At 53.5% G+C, this 27,391-nt stretch overlaps 1 protein-coding gene across 1 annotated transcript; it reads left to right on the top strand.

Annotated features, from left to right (window-relative positions):
* Nucleotides 1-618: 618 nt before the first annotated feature.
* MFSD4A (major facilitator superfamily domain containing 4A) lies at nucleotides 619-25,888 on the top strand. The gene is made up of 10 exons (XM_065887261.1): nucleotides 619-883; nucleotides 10,442-10,640; nucleotides 11,311-11,562; nucleotides 14,602-14,764; nucleotides 15,210-15,325; nucleotides 16,394-16,567; nucleotides 19,521-19,668; nucleotides 23,031-23,101; nucleotides 24,397-24,517; nucleotides 25,668-25,888. Exons 1-10 carry the CDS (start codon nucleotides 654-656, stop codon nucleotides 25,721-25,723), a joined length of 1,530 nt encoding a protein of 509 aa, XP_065743333.1. The 5' UTR covers nucleotides 619-653; the 3' UTR covers nucleotides 25,724-25,888.
* The last annotated feature ends 1,503 nt before the right edge of the window (nucleotides 25,889-27,391 follow it).

Below are 27,391 nucleotides of genomic sequence, written 5' to 3'. Positions count from 1 at the left end.
CATGAATACTCTACCAAGAAAAAAACGTATGTATGAAATTTTGCCTTCTATTCCAGGGTAAGATGGGATGCTGTCAGACCCCGAAGTCCATCAGTGAAGCCCCTAGGTTTAAGGGGGGAGGGCTCGGTGTTTCCTTTACCGCCAAAGCACAGGCCAGATCGGTGTCTGGGGAGGGTTTGCAGCTGCCCCGAAGGAGAAGCGCTGGAAGATCCTGCTCCCCAGCCTCTCGGTGTACTTACAGGACGTCTCAGGCTCTCAGTTTGCCCAGCTCTAAAATGGGCGTCCAGGCCCTCCAACCCTGGGGGGCTGGATAAAAAGGCTGGAGAGACGCGGAGCTGGGTGGGAGCGGGGGTGGCGGTGAAGAGCGGCTCCCGGTTGGTCTCCCGAGGCCGGGGGAGGGTGGAAACGTGAGTTCAGGAAGGAGGGGAGGCCGGCGCCTGGCACCGCACGAGGAAGGCGCTGGCCCGGACGCGGTGCCCACGGGCGGCCCAGGCGCCCCCGGTGCTCCCTGGGCCTGAGGGCGGGGCCCCTCGCCGGGCGGCCCCTCCCCGCCCCTCCCCCGGCCCTGGCCTCCCCAGCCCTGCTGGCTCTCCCGCGGGCGAAGCGGCACTCGGCACCGCGCGCGCCCTGACCGGCAGCCGCCAGCCGGGACCATGGGCTGCGACGTCCGCGTGTCAGGGCTGCTCCGCCGCAACCTGCAGCCCACGCTCACCTACTGGAGCGTCTTCTTCAGCTTCGGCCTGTGCATCGCCTTCCTGGGGCCCACGCTGCTGGACCTGCGCTGCCAGACGCACAGCTCGCTGCCCCAGATCTCCTGGGTCTTCTTCTCGCAGCAGCTCTGCCTCCTGCTGGGCAGCGCCCTCGGGGGCGTCTTCAAGAGGACGTGAGTGACCGGTCCGCGCGCCCGAGGGCCGCAGCCCCCCGACCCTTCCGACCCTTCCCGCCGCGCTCGTCTCTGCCCCCGCGGGGCTCGGGCCGCTGGTTGTCCCTGCCTTCTGGAAGGCAGCGACCACCCCTCCCCGCTACGCTAGCCATGCGCAGCCTTAGCTGGAGGGCTGCCTCCCTCCCCCACCCCAGCTCTCCCCGCAAAACTCTCTCTGGAGACTGAAGGTGACTTCTGGATTGTTTATTCGCCTTCGCTCGCCCCTGTGAGGGCATAGACTCAGCTCTCACCCCTCTTCTCCCGCCCACACCCCGAGGGAAAGGGGTGAGGCAGTTTGCAGAGGTGGGAGGGTCGCCCTCTTGCACGGCAGACCTGAGGTTTGTCTTGTCTGCAGCCCCTGCTGCCGGGGGTGGGCGACAGAATTGGAAGTGAGGTGGAAGGAGAGGGAGTGTCACCTCAGGGGCCGTGCCCAGTGCCAGAGCTGGCTGTGGCTGGACAGAGTGCCCTGGGGTGTGCTCCACTCAGATCCTCAGCTCCAGATCAGCTGACACAGGGTGTCCCTTCCCCTGGGCGGCCACGGGGCAGGTGGGTCCTGTGTGGTCCTGCTCCTGAGGGAGCCAGGGTTCCTGCATGGGCCCCTGGAGGTGGCATCCTTCTGCCTCTGAGACAAACAGGACCTTAGCACTTGGGTTCATGTAGGGGAGGCACAGGGTGACTCACCCATAGCTTAGTGAGGTGACACTCCAGCTCTGTTGCCAGGATCCCCCTCCGCTTTCCCCCACCCCATGTTACTCCTCCCTGGCCTCTGCCTGGCATGGCCCCCAGAGATGCCCCTTGGGATACCATTGCAGAGCCTCAATCTCCCGCCTCAAATTCGACAGGGCCACCTCCACGGAGCCCTTTGGAAAGGCAGTAGGATTCACTCTCCTAGTGCAACTGGGAGAGCAGACCCAAAGCAGGGGCTAGATGACTTGCAAGTCAGAGGCTGCTGGAGGTTTCCCTAATCCTGGCTTCTGGCTGGGTGGTTTCCTGGACTGCATGGACTCAAGCGAGCAGGCGTCTGGGAACAAAACCACAGTTGAAGCCTCTGGGGAGCCATTCTGCACCAAGGGCTCTGCCCTTTGGCTCACTGCTAGAGGTATCTGTGAGGTGGGTTTCCCCCTCCACCTCACTTCTGGAGCTGATGGAGAGGAGCATAGGTGTCTATACATATGGACCCCACATTAAGCGACCCAGCTGACAAAGCATCAGTTAGGGAGTGATTATCCCCACTACCAAAATCCTCGTGTAGACCCAGGTGTCCTCTTGAGAAGCAAGTCTCCTTGTGTACAATAGTGTTTCTGTGGGTTTTGTACAGGATCGCATGCATAGGGGACTCCGAAAATCTTAAGAAAAAGCTCCAGATCCTTTCTAGTTCTGCCTAGAGGTTTAATTAGAAATCAGTCAGGGTATTTTTCTGGTTTTGTTTTCAAGTATTTTGACTTACAAAAGCTCCCTTACCTGGAACTTTTTAGGAGCCTGTGTAGTGCAAAGAACAGGAAAGGGAATGAGGATCATTCTAAATGGCAGGTTGGCACGCCAGGCTTTGTAAAAACAGCAGAGATACACAACAAGCTGGGCCAGCTCTTCCTTGCTTGTTTTGTGCCTCCCTCAGGGCTCCTTACTCAACGAGGGGCTCTGAACAGGCAGTGGAAAGGGTCTTGCCTCAGGAAACTGGCTCACAGAAAAGAATGATCACGGTAGCCATAATAACTAGCTTTATGGAGTGTTTAGGCGATGCCAGGCACTGCTTACTTAGTACCTCACTTGTATCAATTCATTTAACCTTCACAACAACCCTGCAGAGTACTGCTGTTGTCTCCATTTTGTGGGTAAGGAAGCTGAAGCACAAGGAGGTTGAGAAACTTGCCCCAGGTCACACAGCTATTAAGCTAGTGAGGATATGAACCCGCACATTTGTGTCTAGAACAAGATACTTTGGAAATCCCTCTTGCTTTTTCGTAGTCGTCAGCTTCAGCTCTGAAGGGTACAAGTTATAACCCATACTCACCAGGCAGAGGCATGGCATGAGTATCCCTGTGTGTACTCGTGGGCTGGGTATTCCTGAGCTGACACTGCTGGGAAGGAAACTATGGGCCTCTGGGGCTTCCGGCTGGGATCTGAGGGGTGGGGGTAGGGTGGAGTAGGGGGAGTAGTCCCATCAGTGGTTCAGGTTTCAATTCTGACCCTCAGTCCTCCCACCGAAAGACAAAATGTCTTAAAGAACCTCTTCCCTTGGTTAAGAGCAAAGTAGACTTCAGTGGAAATAGAGGGACATCACAGGGATGGCCTGTGTGTAGACAGGAGTCGTCACCCAGCTAGGGCTGGACAGCTTATCGCGATCCTCCATCCCCCAAAGCAAACAGAACCTCCACCAGCCCTGAAACCAGCCTCTACAGCTTGATTCCTTGGGGCTTCACCACAAGTTAAAATGCTAATACCACTGCTAGTGCTTTCAGCTTACGTGATCACTGCTGGTGTAGCTAGTCTGGTACTGCGGGAGGAGGGTTGGTTTAACAAATTGGGACGGGAGGGCCAGCTGTCGCGCGGGAGTGGGGAGAATTGCAGGATGACACACACCAGGCAGAGGAGAGCCAGGGGAGCACTCTTTCTCTAGGGTTCCTGCTCAAGTCCTGCCTACTCCTTGGCCCAGACTGAGTTCCAGGGCTGAGCAGAGTTTCTGGATGCCTCCAAAGGGACATGCATTAGAGGGACTGGGTGTAGAGAGCCTCGATGTTAGAGGGGGTGCAGAGGAGGGCAGGAGCCCTCCACTCAGGATGGGACCAGCTCTCTCTCTCTCTTCTGACATTGACAGAGATCTTGAAGGAGGCCACCACATGCAGGCCAAGAGGGACAAGGGTGCAGTTAGGGCCAGAAAAACGTGGACTAGACCTTCCTTAGAAAAACCTTGCTTATCGAGAGCAGGAAGCCTTTCAGAGAAGAGACAAACCCAAAGCCACCTGGTTGGCAGGGTGTATAGATATGTGCTTTGTCAGGTAGGAAAGAGGAGGGGTATTTAGACAAAACGTTAGGGTTTTGTTCCTGGTTTCAAGGGGACCTGTTTAACCACCCTGGGCAGGTTGGGAAACCCCTTTATCTCAAAGGCATCAGGGCAGATAAATGGCTTTCAGAGTTTCCCCAACCTTTTCCCAGCCTCACCTGGGCCTCTCCTCTGCACACAAGCTCTTAAAGGAAGGCTTGAGTTATTCTCTTTGCTATATTAACTATGTCTTTCTCTACCTTTCTTTTTTTCTCAATTTCCTGCAGCCCTGCCTTCCCAATGCCCACCTCTGACTCTCTCCTGCCCACTGCATGAAACCCAATCTCCATGCAGTGTTCCCCAGGCCACTATCTGACCTACTTCCCCAGGATGCTGGCCCCCTGTGGTTCTGGGATCACAATACAAAAGCCAGTTCCCTTCTCTGAGCCAGACCCTGGTTAGTCTCCCATCTAGAAAGCCTCTGCCTCTCCCTCCAGCAGCTTGTCCACCTTTCAGCATGTAGCAAACGTGGGCTGAAGGTCTCCTAGGGGTCTGACACCAGACATGGTTCTTGCTTAAAAATCCATTTCTTCATGGGAGGTAGCATCTGACCCAGCAATTTCACTCCTAGGTATATTCCTCAAAGAACTGAAAACATGTCTACATAAAAACTTATACAGGGGCTTCCCTGGTGGCGCAGTGGTTGAGAGTCCGCCTGCTGGTGCAGGGGACACGGGTTTGTGCCCTGGTCCGGGAAGATCCCACATGCCGCGGAGTGGCTGGACCCGTGAGCCATGGATGCTGAGCCTGCGCGTCCGGAGCCTGTGCTCCGCAACAGGAGACGCCATAGCAGTGAGAGGCCCGCGTACCGCAAAAACAAAAAACAAACAAAAAAACCTTATACATAAATGTTCATAGCAGCATTATTCATAATAGCCAAAAAGTGGAAACAAACCAAATGTTCATCAACGGATGGATGGACAAACAAAATGTGGTCTCTCCACACAATGGAATATTATTCAGCCATAAAAACGAATGAAGTACTGACTCATGCTATAACATGGGTAAACCTTGACAATGTTATGCTAAGTGAAAGAAGCCATTCACAAAATACCACATACTGTTATGGTGTCATTTATGTGAAAGGTCAGAGTAGGAAAATCTATAGAGGTAGAAAGTAGATGAGTAGTTTCCTAGGGCTAAGAGTGGGGTGCAGAGAGGAATGGGGAGTGACTGCTAATGGGGAAGGGATTTCTTTTGGGGGTGATGTAAATGCTCTAAATTGTGGTGATGAGTTCATAACTCTGAATATACTAAAAAAAACCCATTGAGTTGTACACTTTGAATAGATTAATTTCATGGTATATAAATTCTATTTCATTTTTTTTAATTTAAAAAAACTCATCCCCCCAAAAAAAAAAAACAAAAAAAAAACAACTCATCCCACCCTTTAATTCAGTCATTTAACAATTATCTCTGGAGCCAGACCCTGTTTTGGGGGTGAATATGACACAGGTCCCTATTCTAATGGAGCCTACATTCTGGAGAATCATTTTAGTGAAATGAAGGAAATAAGGCGGGGTAAGGATGGAGAGTTACAGAGCTGGGGGTTACTTGAGCTCAGTGGTCAGGGAAGGCCTCTCTGAGCTGACACCTGAATGACAGGAGAGAGTCATGCAAGCAAAGAACGTGGGGAGAGGTGTTCCAGGCAGACACTGGAACTGCAAGTTCAACCAGCGTGTAAGGAGCACTCCCTGCAGGTCCAGCACCCATTGAGCCAGGGAACATCGTCATGCGAGGGTGCTCCCCTGATCTGAGTCTAACAGGGATCCCCCCCCAAAGACAGGCTTCCTTGCTCCTCCTTCTGGGTCCCCCCAGCCTTAACAAAAGGTGTCAAACAAGCTGGGGTGTCAGTGTGGGGGGACCCAGTTAGAGGGGGAACCTTTCCGCCTGCCCCTCCCTCAGTCTGTCACCCCTTCCCTCTCGCCCTGGCTTGCGCTGCAGTCTCCAGCCTGCCCTCACTCCCAGCGGGTGTCCTGTCCCCTGGTTCCTGTCCCGGGCCCTGCTCCTCTCTTGGGAGACTGCCGGGCCCTTTTGGGGTGGAGGGGAGCTGGGGATGCCTCTGACCCCTCCTGGTTCTGCATTCTGCCCCTTTCCCTGGTCCTTCAGGGAAGGAGATTATCCAGGGTGGACAGGGGGAATCCCCTGAGGTAAAAATGTGAGGAGCATGTGAGTGCCGCCCTGGGGTCGCTCACCCCGGTGGCATGGGGCTGGCCCTCAGCAGCATTCTTCCCCACCCCTGGGCAGCGGAGGGCTGGACAGCTGGCTGACATCTTACTGTTTTGCTCAAGCCCTTCCCCTGCTTTGGAGCCTAGCAGCCCCTCCAATTATCACAGAACCAGGAAGGCCAGAGCAGGCACCCATGGCAGGACAAGGTGATCACGTGTGCCCTCTGGGTAAGGCAGAGCACCGGGGCTGACAGGTCCGCAGTGTGCTGAAGGTCACACAGCCAGCTGGCGGGGCAGGCACCTGGCTCCCTGCTCTCCCTGGCCCGTTTGCACCTTCCGTGTGGAGCCGTTACTAATAACTGACACACCACTGTAAAGCAATTATACTCCAATAAAGATGAAAAAAAAAAAAAAGTAACCTGGACGTTTCTCAGGCTTCCTGAGGAAGGGTTCCCTAGACTGTCTTGGGGGAGTGGGGCCCTTCCTGTCATTGGCCTGAATTAACGTCAGAACCCAGGGCCAGGGGAGGGACGTTCCACGACACCGCGCTGGCCTTTTCCTGGATTGGGAGTCAGAAACTGGGTCCCCACTCAGCATTACTCGCTCTCTTCCCTGTCTGGGCCGGCTTCCTGATCTGTAGAATGGGGGGTAGGACTCTTTGGTCCTCGATACCACTCTGGTAGTCAGAGGGCCTGGCATCAGGAGTGGGCGGGGCGGGGGCGTCGGGCAGGAGCTGGCTCCGGTTCTCTGACCCTTTCTGCCCAGCGAGCCTACTTCTCCGGGCCTGATGATGCTCTTTGGGGCAGCCCAGGGCCTGCAGGGAGGGGGTAAGCTTCCAGTGAGTGAGCACAGGAGGACCGACTGTAACATCTCACTCCCTCTGCAGGCAGCCTCTCCAGGCACTGCTTCGTATCCCTGATTTAATAGCAGAGCACCTGAGGCTCAGAAAGGCTAAGTGTAAGTGGCTTGCCGTGAGCTGCCCGCTGGGAAGCGGCAGAGGTGGGCCTAGGACCAGTCTTCAGGTTACAAATCCCACCACCTCCGTGCCGCCAAAGCTGCGATGACATTATTATTCTATAATTTTCAATTACCCACTTTCCTGGAAGGGGCCATTGACCAAACCGTTAAGTGACCAAGACAATTAGTGTATTTCAGTCTGGCTCTGAGATGTGTCTAGGACTCCTTTTTTCTTGGCAACAACATACCATTCTAAAGAAACTTGTTCAGACTGATTTTCGGAATGACCAGGCACAGCCCTGCTGAAACTGGGGAGGGTGGGCAGCCTGGGATCCAAACCCAGGGTTCGTTGTGGTGTGGCTGTCCCCATTTACTGGGAACAAGTCTCCATCTCCCCTGCCCCCACAACCTTCTCACCCCGCCCGATACCCCAGGAACGCAGCTGGCAGGCTGCAAGGTCAAACCATGGCCCTGGGGTTGGCAGGAGTCACAGGGAGGGGACTTCCCAAGCCAGCCTCCCTCCAGCCTCTCCTTTCCTCCTGTTCTCTTTTTATCCCTCCCTCCTGCCTGTCACTGGGCCTGGGAATGAAAGAGCCCCCTTTGGGCACCAAGTGTCCTTCTCTGGAATAACAAGGTGAGAGGGTATCAAGAGGAGAGAGGAGAGGCCTGGACAGGGCTGCCCACTGGCCACCAGCCCTTCCCAAACCCCATCCCTGTCTCCTGAGCCTCCTGCTGTTCCAGTCAGCACCTTCCTGGCAACTTGGCCCACTAGATTCTTTATCTCGTTACCTCTGTCTCTGTCTCTGTCTCTCTCTCTCTGTCACCCCCATACTATCCCACATCAGCCTCCGAACAGCCTCTAGTCCCTTTCTCCAGGCCATGCTGTGTGGGGTGATGAGACAGGCCTTTCTCAAGCATTCCCATTTCACTAGCAACATCCAGAAACCCTGGGTCAAACACCTCAGGGCCAAACACAGTCCAGACGTGGGGTCCCACAATGAACAGGATACAGCAGATGCCTTGGGAAGCTTGCGACAGAGCCAGCAGTTATCCGGAAGCAGTTGGAGTTCCCATAACACCAGCAGAGGGACCACTGGGGGACTCATGTTCTAGTGGCTACAGCTGTTTGCCATTGCTTCCTAAGACCAAGGCTCTGAAGAATCTGGCCTCATGCTCCCTGGCTGCTCCGCTCTCCAGCTCGGCTGGGTCCGTGGCCCAGCATCAGCCTTTTTACACACACACACACGTGCACACTCCATGGGAAAGCAGCATGGCACAGGGAACAGCAAGTCAGAAGCCCTGGGTTTGGGTCAAGGATCTGTCTGCTACTTTCTTAGCCCTTCTCAGCCTCAGTTTACTCGTGGGTCACATGAGGCACAATTGCAAGGTCTACCTCACAGCGTTGTCACGTACACCAAATGTCTTGGACCCTGTAAACAAGTGTTCGTTGTTTTCATGTACCCTGTAATGTTAGTTCTCCTTTCTTTTCCCACACCTTCCCACAGCTCTTGCCTATCTCAGTTTACTGATCTCAGGTCCCGTGCCCTCAGGACTGTGCTACAGGACTGGTTAACCACTGTCATCCAGGTTTTTCAGGGCAATAATGATAATGTATTAATTCTTCAAGAGAGCATTTTTGTACCTGGGGTGTCGGTGCTTTACCACGAAGTGGTGAGTGAGGTTGTGGCAGTGTCAGGCCCATGTAGCAGCTCGGTGGGGGGAACACTTGAGGGGGAGATGGGGACCCTCTTGCTATCCCTGAAGTCAGGCCACCTAGGAGGCTGCCTAGTCGACCTTGTGCAGGGAAAGGAAGGGGAAAGAGAGAGCTATTCTGAGAGGCCTGTCGATTGTAGCAGCCTGCAGAGGTGTGGGCATCGCCTCTGTGCCAGGACCAATGAGACAGGCCACCAGGTAGCAGGAAGCAGAAACGCATGAAGCTCGGTGAGCAGCCCAGGCTGTCGGTGCTGGAGGCCGGCAGAGCAGGGATGCTTGGGGAGCGGGAAGGGGGTGCTGGGAGGGGCCTGAACAGCCCTCTCCACAACAAGAGCCTCTTGTTCTCCTTCCAGTGGCCGGGGTGAAGTGAGTCTCCCCTGGCCCCTCACACACAGCTCTGAGTTGGGAACAGACAGGGGTCCTGATTGGTAATCTCCAATCAGCAGATCAGCCTGGAAACAAGAAAATGAGAAAATAAAGAACTGCTGCTACCAGCAGAGCCCTTCTGATAAAGAATTTCATCAAAGATGGGGCGAGATGAAGAGCTGAGAGCCAACAGGGTCAGAGGCAAGAACCTCTGGGAAAAGACAGTCGGGGGGGGTCTCTTGGGGCCTCTCCCTTTTCCTCGGTGAGCTGGAAACTCAGGTCTTCTTGTCACAGAAATACCAACACTCCCACCTCCACAGCTCCAGGTCCAGCAGCCAGACGGAGGCACCTGGGGCTCTCTACCTTCTCATAATCTGAGACACTTTCCTCTACAACCCCTCCCTTCCAGAAGCTGCTTGCTGCCCACTCTCCTTCCCCCCACGTTAGCCTTTCAGACTGGCCCCAGAAAATACGAGGCTTCCTTCCTTTCTCCGAGAGTCTGCTTACTGGGCGGAATGTACCCGAGAGACCGGACAGAGCCTTAGGCCTCCACCCATGTGTTCACTCATCCATTCACTCCCTCAGTCTGCTGCTGTGGGCTCCTCTGGGGAAGGTCACCACTCAGACACCTCTCAGTGGGGCCTCCCTTCTGGACACTTGCCAGGCACAGAGTCCAACAGCTCTGCCCATAGAGGGGTCACCAATTTCCCCAAATACCTCGGCTGTGGGCTTTGGTTCAGGCAGCTCAGGCCTGGTGCCTGCAGAGGGCCTTGGCGTGTTCCGTTCCTGTGTGGGGAGGGCAGTGCAGCCCGGCTCGGCCGCTTTCCCCGGCCCCCCTCCAGGCTCACGCATGTGGCACGGCTCCCTGGAGGCACTCAAAGCCATTCCCCTCACACCTTCCGTGAGAGAGATGGATATGTCTTTGCATATGATTGTTTATAAGTAAACAATCTAAAGTTTAAGTAAATGATACAAATTCACTTCTAAGTCCAAAATTAGCAGTTACACTTTGTGAAGTGTCCATTACATAGTTCTCACGGGTACCCCGTGTGGTAGGGATTGTTATCTGGGCAGACTCAAGACATCTTGCCCACGACCCATAGCTAACAAGTGACAAAGCTTCTGCCACAGCTCCCTTTGCCCTTGGACCAGAGGCGGGGGGAAGCATCTCGGCTTCCGCGGGGGCCACCCGGTGAGTGGAGGACAGGGTGGGGGGGGGTCTTCCTTCGAAGGGCTCCGGCCCCCCTCCACTGACTACACCCTCCGCTACTGCAGCCTGGCCCAGTCGTTATGGGCCCTCTTCACCTCTTCTCTGGCCATCTCCCTGGTGTTCGCCGCCATCCCCTTCTGCCGAGACGTGAAGGTGCTGGCCTCAGTCATGGCGCTGGCGGGCCTGGCCATGGGCTGCATCGACACCGTGGCCAACATGCAGCTGGTGAGGATCTACCAGAAGGACTCGGCGGTCTTCCTCCAGGTGAGCCCCCAGCAGGCGTGGGGCTGGGGGCGGGCAGGGCACAGGGGAGCTCCCTCAGCCCTCTCCCCCGGGCCAGGCATCTCCTCCCCGAGACCAGGACAGTGACCCAGAAAGAGTAGCAGGGTCGAGTTCGGTGTGACCGTTTCCAGCTGGACCATACTGGGCCGTTATCTCTGGACTCAGGTCTCTTCGTCTTTAAAATGGAGTGATGATCCTGGCCTGCAGGTGGTCAGAGGAATCTAAGTGCTAATGAGAAAAGGTTCTTTGTAAGTTGGAAAGGGCGTGATGGAAGGACTTGGTGTTTTCTCTCATCTCCTCCTCTCCCTGTGTTTCTTCTTCCTTCCTTCTCCCAGTTACCCAGGATTCCAGTCCAGCCCTTCCCTTTATTAAGCCCCCTTCCCTTTAGGGTGTTAACTGGTGGATGCTAACTTGGGAACAGCCCCCAGCTGGTGGTTAAGCTTTGGGAAAGAAGAGAGAGGGAGGGGTTGGCCACTGTCACCAAGTTATCCCAGGCAGGAAGGTGGTGACAGGAGCTTCATTCCTCACCTCTCTTGCCTCCCACCCTACTGGGCCCCCTCCCAGGCAGGGGCTCCCCAGATGGGACACAAGGTGGGGGGCAGGCAAAGCCTGAGCCATGCCTCCACCCACCCCGATTCTCTTCCCCTCCCAGGTTCTCCATTTCTTTGTGGGCTTTGGTGCACTGCTGAGCCCCCTTATTGCTGACCCCTTTCTGTCTGAGGCCAACTGCTTGCCTACCAATAGAACAGCCAACGCCACCTCTGGCGGCCACCTGCTCCACGCCTCCAGCGTCCTGGCCCACCACCATACTGGGGCCCAGCCTTGGTCCAACCAGACGCTGACCCCACAGGACGGGGCAGGGGCCCGCGTGTCCTACGCCTTCTGGATCATGGCCCTGATCAATGTGAGTGCCACTGGGGCAGGGCTGGGTGGGGACTAGTGGACAGTCACCCATACCAGTCCATACCAGCTCCCAGTACAGATTCTTCTGTTTCTGAGAAACGTACTAGGGCTGAGATATGCCTTCAGGAAGGCAAGAAGAGGGGAGAACTGACCCCCGGGGATTCATCTGAACACAGGGGGTTGCAGGAGATCACCTCTAATGTCCTTCAGTTGTGACATCCTGGGATTGTGATTCTCAAGGGAGATGAAACAGTGAGCAGGTTTAGTGCAATGAGATCAGGGTCAACTTCCAAGTCATCAGAGGTTCCCTGGGGAACCAGCTCTTTTCCTCCAAGGCCAGATGGTGTAGACCCTGGGACACAGCACTGCAGGACATACCAGGCTCTTCTCCAGGGTCCTCAATCACTGGTGGGATTCTTCTGTGCCTGCTGTGAGGTGGTCCCCTGTGGAGGCTGGAGGATAGACAAGATGACCTCCAAGGGACCCTGCCTGCCAAGGCTGCCCTGGTGGGAGCAGAACAGGGGGACCACGTCACTGTGTCTGGGTCAGATACCAAGGCCCTCTGCACCCCAGCTCTCATCCTCCCCTGCTAAGTCAGGACTGACTCTGGTCTCTGGCTGGAAACCTCCCCTGGTGCCCTGCGGCCCAAGTTAGCCCAGGCTGGGGCCAGAGGGAGAGCTGGGACACGCTCCCCACCAGCTCCCCCCCAGCTTGGGAAGAACGGTCGTGAACACCAGCAGCGCGCACTGGGGTGAGGAGTATCCCAGGTGGCCATCCACCTGGCTATGGGATGGAGGTGCCACATGGTTTGTCACTCCAAACTTGGAGTCTGTCTTTGCTCTAGGCAGACTTGTTACCTACCCCTCCTGAGGCAGGCAGTCTGGGCCTCAGAGTGACGCTATACACATAGCATCGAAAGAGGCCTTTGAGGGCGCTCAGTCCCACTTAAACAGCAGGGCAGGGGTGTCATACCATCACTGACTCAAGGGCCTGATGAGGGGCCAGTAAGAGGCTTGGCCAGGCTGGAACCCTGACCCCCAGCACAAGCCCCTAACAGCTGCCCTATAGTCACTGCTCATTTTCCCTTCTCTTTTGTAACTTTCCCTGTATGAGATTCTTCACTGGGGGCTCTGAAAGACATACCCCTCTCCCTCTGCTCCTTTTCCTTTCTGCCCATGCCCATCATTGTTTTGGAAACAATGCGGCTTTGGGCCTGTGCCCTCCACAGGGGACCTACGAAGGCAAAGAGCACTGTCCGTACAATGTCAAGGCTGAGACTCTGGGACCAGGAAGCCGGAAGGTCCAGGCAGCTTAAGCGTGAGGTCTGTTTTCTCTTGCCCCATGAGGTGCAGACTGGAGGCACTTTGTTTGCTGCAGGATTTCCGGACTTTTTCCATTGGTTTGTGTCTGAAGATAAACAGCCCACCCCAGAAGAGAATGGGCTGTGCATGCATGTGGGCAAACACATTCACACAGGCCAGCCCACCTGGCATTCTCTGACTTTTAAGGTAGAGCCCACCTTCCCTGAATGGGCTTCTTATAAAGATCTGGTGTGTTCCGGCCAGCGACGTCAGCCAATCCTCTGTGAAGTCCTTCCCACCACCCACCTCCCTGGAGAGCCCAACCTGCGTGAGCACACCTCTTTTACAGCTGTTTCCCCTTGGCCTTCCCCCAGGCATTCTGCTACCACAGGCCTCTTCGAGTGGGTTTCCTGTTTCTCCCATCAGACTGGAGGGAGGGCTTCACCTCCCTCATCAGACCCAGGACTCCTGAGGGCAGGGGCTGTCCTGTCCATTCAGACCAGATTTATGGCTCTAATGCTGCTGGGGTGTGTCTGACTTATTTATAAGTGGAGGGAGGCTCCCAAGGTGCCCACAGGGAGGTGTCAGCACAGGGGTGGCATTCAGGTGACTTGGGAAAATGTCTATGCGGGCCAGCCTTCCTCCGGGCGACGGGGAGGCTTCCCCAGGGCAGCACTAGGCAGGGGCTGGCAGCCCCCTGATGTCCGTCTACCAGGCCAGCTTCGCCTGCGAGCCCAGAGGAGCCCATTAGTCCCTGGGACACTTCCGCAGTTCCCTGGGCTTCCTCTCTTTCTGAAGCAAAAGGAGCTGGGATGAAGTTGCAGCAGGAAGGGCAGAGGTTAGACTTGATGAAGAGCTCCCTGGCAGCGAGGGTGGTTAGACGCAGGCAAGGCACCTGAGGGAGGTGGTGAAGGCTTCCCCATGCAACCTCAGGAATAGGAGACGTTTCCCATTACTCTGGGGAGTTCATAAAACTGAAGCGGCTTAACATAAATATCAGTGAACATGACACTGGGCTCTGCGCGTGTGTTGCTCACAGCATGCATTTTTCAATCCGGAGGAGTCCCTGTCTCTGTTTTCCCTAAGGATAGCCTCTGTACCTTCTTCCTAAGGTATAACATCCCCCAGAACAGCCCCTGACATGGAGATGGCACTGGTCGGAATCAGGTTGCCCGGGCGCCAGTCTAGCGCTGCCTCAAGTCAGCTGTGTGACCGGCACTCATGCTCTCAGGTCTCCTCCAGTTGTAACAGTTTTGACTAAGTAATAACTCTGAGCCTCAGTTGCCCCACCTGGAAAATGGGGTTAATGATTTCCCCCCAGCACGTTTTGCAGAACTGTGATGAACAAAAGCCAAACTTCTTTGTAAAGCATCACATGCTCTGCCAGCATGAATGAGTGTGAGGGGCCCTGCTCCAGCCCTGCTCGGGACAAGGGTGTTAGAAAGGAGTTTAGCACCTCCTGTGCCAGCAGAGGCCCGGTGTGAGTCCAAGCTTTGCATGTGACGAGTACCTGTCTTTTCAGGGAAATGACTGTGGTTATTTCCCACACCAAGCCTGCCCAGGTGTAATTGCACCTGGCTGCATTTCCCAGGTGGGCACCCTGGGAAAAGAGCTGTCTTCTCCCAGGACTGTGCAGACATTTGCCACACAGCCACGTGGAGGTGCATGCAGCAGGCCAGGCATGGGAAATGGGGACCCTAACGGCAACAGGGCTCTCCTGACCCTTTGCCCACCCCCAGCTCCCGGTGCCCATGGCTGTGCTGTATCTGCTGTCCAAAGAGCGGCTGCTGACCTGCTGCCCTCAGAGGAGGCCCCTACTCCTGTCTGCAGATGAGCTCACCCTGGAGACGCAGCCTCCTGAGAAGGAAGACACTTCCTCGCTGCCCCCTAAGTTTCACCCAGGTGGGGGCTCTAATGAACTCTCAGGCTCACGGCCCCATACCGAGGCTTCCCTGGTAAGCCCTCCCACCCAGAGGGAGAATGTAGATCACAGGTGAGAATGGTTGGGGATGAACCCTTGGCACTGCTGGTCTCGGGAGGCAGGAGATGGAACAAACTGGCCAAGAGGATGAGGAAGGCAGACTTCTGGCTCCAGCCTGCATTCTGCCTAACCCCTCCTGTGTGACCCTGGGCGAGTTACCTGACCTCTCTGAGCCTTGCTTCCAACAGCACCGTGAGATGGACAGGGGCTGTTCCTAATAGACAGTTGGAAGCTGGAGAAGGTGGGAGGCAGTAAGTGGTCTCCCCTCTGCCAGGGCTCTCCTGACCGCCGGCCACCGTCCCTGGGTGCGCAGAGGAAGGGAGCAGGAGCTGAGACCTGTCCCTGCTCTTCTCGTATGTCATCCAGGGCACGAGGACCTGTTCCGCTGCTGCCAGAGGAAGAACTTCAAAGGAGTCCCTTCTTCTTTCTTCGCCATCCACATCACAGCCGCCCTGGTCCTGTTCATGACCGACGGCTTGACGGTGAGCCTGCCCTCAGACGGTGTCCCTTATTGGGCACCCCCTTGCGCCCCCTGAGCTTCAAGTCTGGGGATGGTAAGAGAAAGGAGGAATGTCAAGGTTTCCTAGAGACCTCACTTGTACTACAGTGGGCCCCAAAATTTAAACCAAGCACAAGTCCCAGGGGAGAGTCTCTCCAGAATTGAATACAGCCCCTTGGAACTGTAGTCTCCTATCTCATTCAGTTGTTTTTATTTTCATGAACTCTGTGGATAGGGGCCTCTGGTTTGTTACTGAGTGTAGGCTCCCCACATTTTTTAAAGGGGCAGTGCCCTCTTCCCCCAGGTAGAGGTCATGCCATATAAACTCTAGGGCACTCTGCTTCCTGGAATACATTCGAAGCCTGGGCTTCTCAAGCCACGTGGTAAACAAACTACAGGTGGGATCTGGGCCCAGCTATTCAGTCCACTAGTGACCTCTGTTACTGTTTAGTGCCTTTCTCCAGAAATCTCTAAGGATTAGGACAGTTTTGAATGGCTGATTGATTAACTGGTTGCCATATGAGGGACTCTCCAAAGAAAAGGCCCTAAAAACTTAGATGACCTGGTGGAAAGTACTCGTGACGGTACTGGTTGACTTCCAACTCTCAGTGTGACCTTGGGCAATTCACTTCCCTCTGCCCTCTCATCTGTAAAATGAGATGCCTATACACACCTTTTTTTCAGCTGCAGCACCCTTCCTTCAACAAAAAACCTTCTGTGGAATCCTCATAAATAAGGCATGTAGTGGAACTCTGCTCTGGTTGAAGGGGGGAGCAGAGCCTCCCTGACCAGACCCTTCGGGACTCCCGTGGGGACCCAGAGACACCTTCCTGGATCCCCTAGCTCCTGCAGGCACCGTCCGTAAGCTGTGGTGCCCAGGTTCCACTCTCAGCTCAGGCCTGTGTGTGCCGCGTGGTCTCGGCTCCAAGCCCACCCCTAAGCCTCCAGCAGCAGGACCAGTCCCTGCCAGCCCACACCACACCTGCCCCAGCTAGGCCTCCTCTGCGGGGGTACGCTGCAGGTGTGCTCAGCAGGACCTGTCTCCCCACAGGGGGCATACTCCGCCTTTGTGTACAGCTATGCAGTAGAGAAACCGCTGTCTGTGGGACACAAGGTGGCCGGTTACCTCCCCAGCCTCTTCTGGGGCTTCATCACTCTGGGTCGGCTCATCTCCATTCCCATCTCCTCAAGAGTGAAGCCAGCTACCATGGTTTTCGTCAATGTGGTAAGTGGCCTCCTTTCACTTTTTGGAGACCCAGAAGAACCCTTCACTCCTGGCCCTGGTACTGCCCCAGGACATTTGTTCGGAAGTGGACTCTGTCAGCAGGTGAGAAATGTAGAAGTAGAGGGAGGAGAGGAGAGGAGAGAGATGCTGGTGCGGAAGGGATGGAAATCCAAGGCGTGGAGCCTATCCGTGCGATCTTGGAAAAGTCCTTTCCCCTCTGTGGGCCTCTGATTTTGCACCCATGGAAGAAAGGGGCTGTAGGAGACGATCAGTGCTGCGTCTGGAGCAGATCCCAGCTGACAGCCTGCAAGGAGTAGAGAGAAGCAGGTGCTGGCCTTGATCCTCCCTTGTTCACCTTGGTGCCCAGCTGGTCAGAGCCCTATGGCCAGTGGCCTTCAGAATCACCATCTCTGGGCTGGGGCCTGGGAATTTACATCTTGCAGCTCTCCCAGATGATTCTTTTTTTTTTTTTTTTTTTTGTGGTACGTGGGCCTTTCACTGCTGTGGCCTCTCCCATTGCGGAGCACAGGCTCCGGACGCGCGGGCTCAGCGGCCATGGCTCACGGGCCCAGTCGCTCCGCGGCATGTGGGATCTTCCCGGACCGGGACACGAACCCGCGTCCCCTGCATCGGCAGGCGGACTCTCAACCACTGTGCCACCAGGGAAGCCCTCCCAGATGATTCTTAAGTAGCCAGACTGGCATATAGGATGGCCTTTAAGGAACTGGTCTTCTCCGGAGGCAGGAGGTCTGGGCCTGAGAAGTGGGTTAAGACTTTTACCCTCATGTGTGTCCATGCCACCATCTATGACAAAGAGGTCCAGATTGCAGATTCCTGTAAGGGTGTCTAGCCCAACCTCTGACCAGGGGTTGAATCACCTCTGTAATATCCCTTCCAAAGGGTCCACAGTCTGTCTAAACACCCCCGAGTGACTGGAAACTCACCACCTTTCCAGGAAGTCCAATCCACTGTCGGAAAGTACTTCCTTGAGTTGAGTTTCTAGTGGAGAGAAGGTTCGGAAATATGTAGAGGCTACAGATGTCAAAGATCATGAGCCCCAAGAAAGGCCCTTGGATTTGGCCTTGTGCTGGTTGATGACTTTCAAGAAAGAAATTTCTGTTCAATGTAGATGGGAGGTGGGGGGAGGGGGGTAGAAGCCAAACTCAGGAGGTTGAGGGTGGGAATTCCCTGGCAGTGCAGTGGTTAGGACTCCGTGATTCTACTGCAGGGGGCATGGGTTTGATCCCTGGTGGGTTCGATCCCTGGTGGCCTGGGAACTAGGATCCCGCAAGCCGCACAGTGGAAGCCAAAAAAAAAAAAAAAAAAAGAGGTTGAGGGTAAGAAGGAAGTGGAGGTGTGAGAATTGCAAATATATCTATGAAGGGAGTTTTGTTTGACAGGAGTCAGGTGGTATGAGCGTGTTTGTAGGCAGAGGAGAAAGGCAGGAAGCCTGTAAGGCGGAGGCCTGTGAGGATAGCACGTCAGAGAGTAAGTGAATGAAGAAGGCCAGGGGAGAGGGGACGGAGTCGAAGGACAGAGGCGAAGGAAGGGCTAAGCTTAGTAAGAAGAGGGCCCCTGTTCTGTGGAGCTGGGGTGATGGTGACGTGATGCAGGCAGAAAGACTCCTGAGGTCCGTGAGGTGGAGAAGAGTGAGGGTACAGGGGCTGCTGGTGGCCAGACTCTCTAGCACACGAGGCCAGCTGCTTGGAGAGAAGACAGTGGGCATGACTCTGGGTTGGTGAGAAAAGGAAGTCTGAAGCGTCCACATGAGTTAGGCACTGATGATAAACTCACCCGGGGTGCTGGTTTTTAAAAAGGAAAGTCAGATTTCTGGGTCCAGCTCAGACTGGGTGAATCAGAATGTCCAGAGGAGGGGGCTCGCAATCTCTATATTCAACAAACACTCTAGGGGGTTCCTGTCATCAAGCAAGTTTGGGAAAACACTATCCTAGAGCAAGTGATTCCCACATACATGAGACCCACTGGAGGTGCTTTTGGAATATACAGATTCCTGGGCCCCTACCCCAGAGATTCTGATTCGGGGAGCAGGGGGAAGTGTGGAGGGGAACCTGGGTGTCTGAATTGTTTTAAAGCTTTTCAGGTACTTTTCGTGGGCAGCCTGTTGGGACCACAGCTGAACAGCCCTGAGCAAGCTCCCAGATGCTGCAGCTGCCATGTCTCAAATTCACTGCAACTTCTTCCCAGATTCCGCTCATTTTAAAATTAAGGGTCACTCTGCTCTTGATGTTCTCCTGGATCTCAACGACCACTTACTGGTTAATGAGTACACACGTGGGTGGGGGGGCCCTGCGGGGAACGGCTGGGGTGCCGAGTTCTACAGCATGAGGTCTCTGCCTTTAAGGAGCTTACAGTTGGCTAGGGAAGAAGATGGGCAGGGGAGAGGGAACGTGTGTGTCCCGGTGCAGAGGTGAGGATGAGGGTCTGGTAGGGAGGTGAGAAGCAGGCTGACAGCCAGTGTGCGCCACCGACTAAGGAGGCGGCCACGCCGAGTGGGAGCAGAGTTGGTTGGCAGTTGCTAATTCGCCCTTGGCATCCTCAGTCTTCTGTCATGCAGGCTAACATAAAAGAGTTAGGTGTTTTTAAAACTTCCCAAGTCTAGAGATTTTCCGGGCGACGCTTCAAAGCTTTGTTTGTAAGGTCAGAGCGGAGTAGGAGCTAAGCGTCTCTAAGGCATGCGCGGTAGGCTGTTTGCGAGATGTCTGGCTGGGCTCCCCTCCCCCCTTTCTCCTATTCTCAGGGTTTCCTTGGCCGACACCAACTGGGGAAGGTGCAGTTCCCGCATATTCCACAGGGGAGCGCACGGGTCACACAGCGCTGCCCCTGCGGCTGGAGAGGAACTTTTCAAGTCTGCAGGCGGACTGCTGGTTTTCCTTTCTCCATGACCAGCCAGCTTTTCCCCAATTTCTCATCGCCTTCGTCTCCGCCATGACAGGTCGGCGTGGTGGTGACGTTCCTGGTGCTTCTTGTTTTCTCCTACAACGTCGTCTTCCTGTTCGTGGGAACAGCCAGTCTGGGCCTGTTCCTCAGCAGCACCTTTCCCAGCATGCTGGCCTACACTGAGGACATCCTGCAGTACAAAGGTGAGCCGGCGCGCCCAAGAGCGAAGAGGCACTCCCTCGGGCCGGGCGCTGCTTCCTCCCCGCAAGCCCCTCTTCCTGGGGTCTTCCAGCTACAAGGTCCCTGCCCCACCTCCTCACAGAAGTGAAGGCTCCCCTCCTGACTCTGGGGGCAACAGGCTTGTTCTGGCCCACGTGCCCCCCATCATGTGATTTCAGACCACAGAGAAACAGTAAGCATCTCTTTCCCATTTTCTTTCCCCTCCCCCCCCCCCCCCCCCCCCCCCCCCCCCGCCCGTAGCGGTGTCTACAGACCCACAGCTGGCATCTTGTGTAACACCCACGTGCTGGAAATAACAAGTTCAAAGAAAAGCAAAGTTGCACAGGAAAAACTATAGCATAGGAAAGGGGTTTTATAACATCAGTAAAGGACCTCTGTGTTTTGTTGTGGCGGTGGGTGTTGTTCGAAACAGAGGGGAACGATGACTCCACACCTGATTGAGGGTTGTGCCTAGCTTCCTTGATGTCGGAAACCTCTGATTCCCTCAACTAGTCTCCTTCCCTTTCCGTAGCCTCCCAAGGGCGTATAGCAAAGTTAATTAAAAATAATTGTTTTGAACATTTAACGTTACCCTCAGAAGTAATCAGAGGTGCCCTAGAGTGTTGGAAAACCAGCACTAAAGATGAGTGATTTCTCTAGAGCAGAAGTGGGGGCCGTTGGTGTAGGGGGTTGCGGGGGGGCGCCAGGCAGGGTCAGAGCAATGAGAGCTACGTCCCGCTCATCCGCTGAGTTGCTCCTGAGACCTGGGTCCTTGAAATCAAAGGATGATGCCCAAACTTCAAATGAGTAAAGGAAGTAATGAAGTAATGTTGGTATCACCTGTCACATAGTATGTCCCACAGAGGTTGCAGTGATTAACAAATGTTAGAGTTTCAGAAGAAGGATGTTATGTTGGTTGGTTCTGCTGCAAATGATCACTCAGATCCGTCCTCTTCTTTTCTCACCATCCCCGCCTTAGTTCAACCACTCAACCTGTTTGGATTAGTTAAGGGTGCCCAGCTTTTCGTAATTTCTAATCACTCCCATCCCTGCCTTGGCAGGTCTTGGCTTGTCTCCTGGCCTTCAGATTTGCCTCCATCAGTGGTTCTCACTGCTGGTTCCACATTAAAATCACCTGGAGCCTTTGTAACAAAGCCCAGTGCCTGGGCTTCATCTCCACGAAGTCTGATGTAACTGGTCCAGAGCTGCTGAGTGATGGTAACGTGTAGCCAGGGTGAGGAACACTTACTGGGCCGTCCTCTACACGGCTCCAGAGGGATTGCTTGGAAACACAGAGCTGCTCACAGCCTTCACATCTTCTGTGGAGCGCTTTTCCTTTCTCCAGCCTTCTCCCTCCCTGCTTCCCCTCAGAGCCGGCATTCTAGCCATGGTGAATTATGTGCTGTTCCCTGATGGCACAAAACCCATTCTGTATCTCCACACTTTGGCACAAAGCGAACCCTCTGCCTGGAATCCCCTCTCTCTTCTGTCCCACCTTCTCATCTGCCTGTTCAAGTCCCTCCCCTTCCACCCCCTCTGGGAAGCTTCTCTGACCCCACTGGGAAGGTGTGCCCCCCTCCTTTGTACCTGCCTCTCGTGTTTGTCCCACCTCAAGGCTTTTCTACCTATATTATCTGCGTCCTCTCCTTGACAACACGCTCCCTGAATGCACCAGCAAGGGACAAGGGCAAGAGCATGGGCTTTGAGGTCATCAGCAGATCTGAAGGTCAGTCCTGTCTCCAGACCTTCTGGCTTTGTGACCTTGTGCAGGTCAATTTCCTTCCCCTTTCTGAGCCTCAGTTTTCTTACGTGCAAAATTGGGATGCAAATACCTTCCTGTGAGGATTGTTTTGTGCACTAGAGGAAATGTAAAGCTCGACTTAGCAGCGTCAGGTGCTCAGTATATACGTTAACTCTTATTATTCATCTGAGTACCCTCAGTGTTTAGCACAGTACCTGATGCACAGCAGGTACTGAAAGGTTTTTGAACGTATGAGTGGAATAGACAGTGGGTACTGCTGACCAGTGTTGAATCTAGAGATAGCTTCATGGAGGGGAGGGAACGTGAACTGCCCCAGGGTTTGGAAAGTCAGAGGAAAAAGGAAAGGCATTCTGGGGAAGGATGGGGTGGGGGTTAGTGAACAGGGTGAGAGCAAAGGCACAGAGACAGGTATAAACGTAAGTGAGGAACTTGAAGGACAGAGGAGACAATGGCGATCTCTGATTCAAACAACACTAAATGTCTACCGTACGTTGGCCACTGTGCTAATATTAAGCAGTGGTATATGCCACTGAACTAAAATTCAAGGCACATCCTCTCTCATGGGCTTCCAGCCCGTAGAGGGAGGCTGCCTGGTAAACAGGTGGGAGGCACAGGTGAGAGTAGAGTACAGGGGGCTGAGGGAGCACAGAGGAGGAGCTAATCCAGGTTCAAGGACGGGGGCTGGGGGGAGAAGATTATGATGGAAAGCTCAACTTAAAAGATGAACAGGAGTTTTCCAGACAAAGAGGAAGAGGAGGAATGTTCAGGAGGGGGTGAAGGCATATGTGAGAAGCTGGCGGTGAGAATGTGTGCAGGGTCAGGAAACGGAAGAGAGTTTCTCCTGAGTGGAGGGTAGATTGTGAGCATATACTGTGGCAGTCTGAGCTCTCAACGGGGGCAGATTATAGAGGGCCCTGCAAACCACATTAAAGCATTTGGACCTGATCCTGATGGCAGCGTTGAAGGGTTTAAGCGGGGAACTGGCCAGCGCTCTGCTAGGCACTCACGTGTCTTGCATCGGTTATCCACACAGCAACCCTGCGAAAGAGGCGTTGTCATGCCCATTCTACCGAAGGAAACCAGGGCCTAGAGAGTGGGAAGGACTTGCCTAAGGTCCCATGCTAGTAGGTGATGTAGCGGGCTTGGAACCCAAGTCTGACTCTGAAGCTTGGGCTCCGAAGGTCTGTGCCATGTTCAGATTGACCAGAGGTGTGGCTGGTCAGCACGATGCCAGGGCAGTGAGGACACTAGCCTGCCTGGCAGAGGAGGTCAGGAAATCTTTCTGGAAAGGTAGTTGGCATTCCGATTGGGAAGGGCCCTGAATGCCAGGCTAAGCAACCTGGAGTTTATACTGGAGACAGTCGTGAGCAATTGAAGGTTTCAGAACAAGGAAGGGATATAATGACAAGTAGGACCTAAGCAATGTTCAGAGCTAAAGTCTGAGAAATCTCAGGGATCCAAAGTAGTCCTCTTAGGCAGCTGTACCACTTTCCAGAGGCTTCCCGGAAACAACCTGGATTATGCCAGCCGACTTCCGTCTCCTTAACTTGCTATTACTAAGCCAGATCCTTCTCTTTTGGTTAGGCTGTGCGACCACGGTGCTGGTAACAGGGGCAGGCGTTGGTGAGATGGCCCTCCAGATGCTGGTTGGTTCGGTATGTGGGGAAACTCGGGGTGGGGGGAGTAATCAGGGAGCGCCCCTCCAGGCAGGTGAGAAGATGTGGCCAGCCCCCGTCTGTCCCTTCCCTGAGCCTCCCACACAGCAAGTGGGAGCCCCACTCTGTCTCCGTCACCTGTTTCCGTTTCCGAGCCACCCTTGAAAGCTGAGCCTCCAAATGTGGGACCTGGAGATGTAAAGGGATGCTAGGTATTGTCCAAAGCAAACACAAGCCATGTCTGGGAGCAGGGCCAGAGGGCCCCGTGGGAATGTTTAGCTGTCAGCCTGGGATGGGTTTGGGCTGCAGGCGGAGTTCCTTTCCATCCCTCTCAATCCACCGCTCCCTGCCCCACCTCTCCTCGCCTCTGGCCACCCTACAAAGGGCCCAGCTTTCCTGCCCGACTCCTGCCCTGATCAAGGGCCCAACTCACCCAGTTCTCTTCAAACATACCCACGTTTCATTTGTTCATCAGGAAAAAAAAAAATCCACCTACTTTTTATGGAAGACAGTAATGAAGATATTGTCATGCTTCCTTTTACAAAGGAGGATACTGAAACTCAGAGAAATTAAGCAACTTGCCTTCAGTCACACCTGTAATAACCAACAGAGATGACGTCCATACTTACGTCTTTCGGTCTCCAAAATCCCCCTAATCACTACTCAATTCTCCTTCCCTTTTGTCCTGCTGGACAGGAGGAAGAGCTACATCTTACGCTACCCTCTGCATTGAAATGACGTGATGTCATTTGTTTCAGTGTAATCTAGTGCAGGGAAGAAGGGGTACAGAGGGGTACAGAGGAAACATACTAATTACTAAAGTTGGTGATGGGTCCATGGGAATTCCATATGCCACTTGAGTATATGTTTTAAATTTGCATAATAAAAGGATACACACACACAACACACACACACACATCATAATAAAAGGATATGTAGATATATCTCTCTCCTCTGCAGAGTTCTGTTCAGGGCTTGAGGGTATAGAAACAGCTAATATGATTGGAGTTTTAAGGAAGATACGGAGATTTTCAAAGGTTCCAGGACACAGAGCCGAAAGGGACGGCAGGGGTCACTGGGTCCAACCTCTGCCATACAGCAGGATTTCTGCCACCTCCAGAAACATAACCTTGAAACAAGGCCAAGATGTCCCTCCTACCAGTGTTTCTGTCTGTTAGTATGCTGGGCCAGAACTTGACTGAAAAACCTGCTGAGGCCCGAGAAGGCTGCTTCCTCCAATACATCTTTATGTGAGGTTTTGATGGCCTGTTTCTCTGTGTTTTCCCCTTTGGCAGATATTCCAGGCTCGGGGCAGCTATAGTTTCCTGGTCTGTGGCGTGATCTTTGGTGGCTTGGCTTTTACCTTCTATATCTTGCTCCTGTTTTTCCACAGGATGCACCCTGGACTCTCATCAGGTAAGGAAAGAATCTGTTTCTACACAAGAGGAGGAAAACAGAGCAGGGGGGCACATGAGAGATGCTGTGGATCTTAGCACGCCACAAATGATGTTCTGTTCCAAGTAAAATGCAAGGAAATGTTTATTTTTCTACAGCTTCCTTTTCCCCTCTTCCTGCTTTGCCCTGCGATTGTCTGTGCTGGGCTCTCAGGGCAAGAGGGAACGGGATAGGCTGACTCATGGTTTCTCCATCAGGAGAGGGGCATGGTCTGTGAACTGGCTTCCTGCATCCCACCAGACCAGGGGACCATGGGCCAAGAATCGCATTCCAGCCTGTGCTGAGCACTGAGAGGCAGAGCCTGCCTCCTTAGCTGGAACTCGGCCCAGCAGCCTAATTGGCCATTTCTTTGCAGTGTGGGACTTGACTCGAGTCCAAATCTCTTTTTTTCAAAAAGAAGTCCTTCAGGCCAAGTGGCAAAGAAAAGCTCCTTCAGGGCAGAGACACCTCCTAAGAATAGTCTCGCTCCTGGAGACCCCAGGCAGGGGGAGTCCCCAAGCTGTTTTCATAACCCTGAGCTCTCACCTGCCTTTCCGCCCAGAGCTCTCAAAGTCCCAGCAACTGAACCAGCTGTGCACACAGCCAGTTCTTAAGAGAAGCTGCCCAGGCAGAAACCTTATCCTCTTCATAGAAAGTAAAATACCAATCACAAAAAGACTGAAGGGTCAGGCATCCATGGTCCTGTCTCTCAGTAGGTGATCATACACTCCCTTTAAACATCAGTGTGGGCCCCCCAGTCAGCACACACTACATCCTTGTGCCTGAGGTGGCAGGTACCAGAGTTGTTCAGTCCAGCACTCGGCACAGGGCCTTCAGTTAGGCCACCGTTCAAGAAAGCTCTGATGAATATCCAATGAGTAAGACTTCATGAGTTCCCTGTCCACGGGAGACCAAAAAAAAAAAAAAAAAAATATATTCCCCAAGCCCTAGACACTAGTCTCAGCAAACTGTCTCCACCGACTAGTCTGCCAGAACTAGTAGGTCTGGCTTTTCACTCGGCTTCCTAATGTGAGCCGTTGAATGGCAGAGACACAAAAAGTAAGCTGTCGGGATGAATAAGGGCTAGTTAATCAGAACTGCTCAAACATGCGACCTGCTTTTTCTCTTGTAGTTCCTACCCAGGACAAAGCACTTGGAATGGAAAGCCTGGAGTGCTACCAGAGGTAAAAGTGAGATGAAGGAGGCTGGCGAAGACTTCCAGCCTCTTGCGCACCAGCTCAGGTCAAAGGGCTGAAGAAAGCTGGGGTGGCAGCGGAGGCAACCCCTCGACGCCTTGGTTCCAATCTTCTCTAATACTTGGTTGGGTAGAAGAAATTAAATTGAGTTCTGGTACCTGGGTCCTCCCTGGGCAAATCATTAGATGTTTACCTGGCTATTCAAGTTACTCTCCTCTTCCCTGGCTCAGACTTTTGGTAAGAGCGGGCTAGGATACCCAGCTGGGAAGGAAGAAGACAGCTAGATGCTTCACTCCACTGGCCGCCTCCTTCATGGACCACACCCTGGGTTTGAAGATCACTCTTGGTTGAAGTTTGAAAAAATAAGTTGAAATTATAAAGAGCGATGATCATTGCTATATGTAGATAGACTTTAAATTAATCAAAACAAATCCCAAGTTATTCCCTGGCATGCTCAAAGGATTTATGTGCTTTTACTTATTATAGTCCGAAGGCCCTCCAACTCCTGCTGCTGCTGTCAATAGTTCGTCTGTAATCTAAAACATCGAAAGGAAAAGTTGAATCTTGCTACCTTTGGGGCACTTCAGTGGTATGCTGGGCTAGCTCATACCAGCTTATAAAGGCCAATTGTTAAGTATTCATTTTGAGAGCTGGTTGTTAAACCCAGCCATTATTTAAAATTAAATTAGAGAAACTTATTACCTTTGTTTTTAATGTAATTTAACTATGACTACTCAAAACTCATCACTTCCTCACTTCTTTATACCTATGCTCTTGAAGTTATTTATTGTGCCTGCAGGATAGAAATATAAAGGTATGCTTCCGTGTGTGTCTTTCCAACTCCACTTTCAGTGATAATATGTTAGTGGCTTGAGATCAGCCATGGTGGGAGTATTTACACCACAGAAGTTGGCAAAAGCTACAAATCATGGCTTTATTGTCCCCTTGGAGAGCCACTTGATAAACACTTACCAGCATACCACTGCTAATCATCAATGCTAATTGGTCCAGAAGTTGTCTGGGAGAATGGGATAGAGTTTCTGCTTTTCTTACTGACATTGAATGGCTTATAAAAGGTATAGAAACAGCATGAAGAATTTCTCAAAAATATCTAATTTAAACTTTACATCTTCTATAGGGAAAAAAACTCTTTATATCACGTCAGAATTTTCTGTTTTTTTTTTTTTGTTTTTTTTTTTGTTTTTTTTTTTTTTTTTTTGCGATACGCGGGCCTCTCACTGTTGTGGCCTCTCCCGCTGTGGAGCACAGGCTCCGGACGCGCAGGCCCAGCGGCCATGGCTCACGGGCCCAGCCGCTCCGCGGCACGTGGGATCCTCCCAGACCGGGACACAAACCCGCGTCCCCTGCATCGGCAGGCGGACTCCCAACCACTGCGCCACCAGGGAAGCCCCAGAATTTTCTTTAACATAAAGCTGGACGACTGGCCAATTCGAGCTGTGCAGTGTACTGAAAGCAGTGTCTGTCAAGGAGTATCAGCTCCTGTCCAGATCAAATCCTGTAGTAATACAGAGACAGAATGCAAACTCAGCCAACTTGGAGCGGTTAAGAGTGCTGAGACTTCTGTAAGTAGTGAAATGGCTATTACAGTGGCTGTTTGTGTGTTAGTTTACCAGCACTTTCTCTGTGTAAATACAAATGT

Source organism: Phocoena phocoena, chromosome 1 (assembly GCF_963924675.1).
Source record: "Phocoena phocoena chromosome 1, mPhoPho1.1, whole genome shotgun sequence".
NCBI classification, from domain to species: Eukaryota; Metazoa; Chordata; class Mammalia; order Artiodactyla; family Phocoenidae; genus Phocoena; species Phocoena phocoena.
This window is presented reverse-complemented; position numbering and strand designations above follow the sequence as displayed.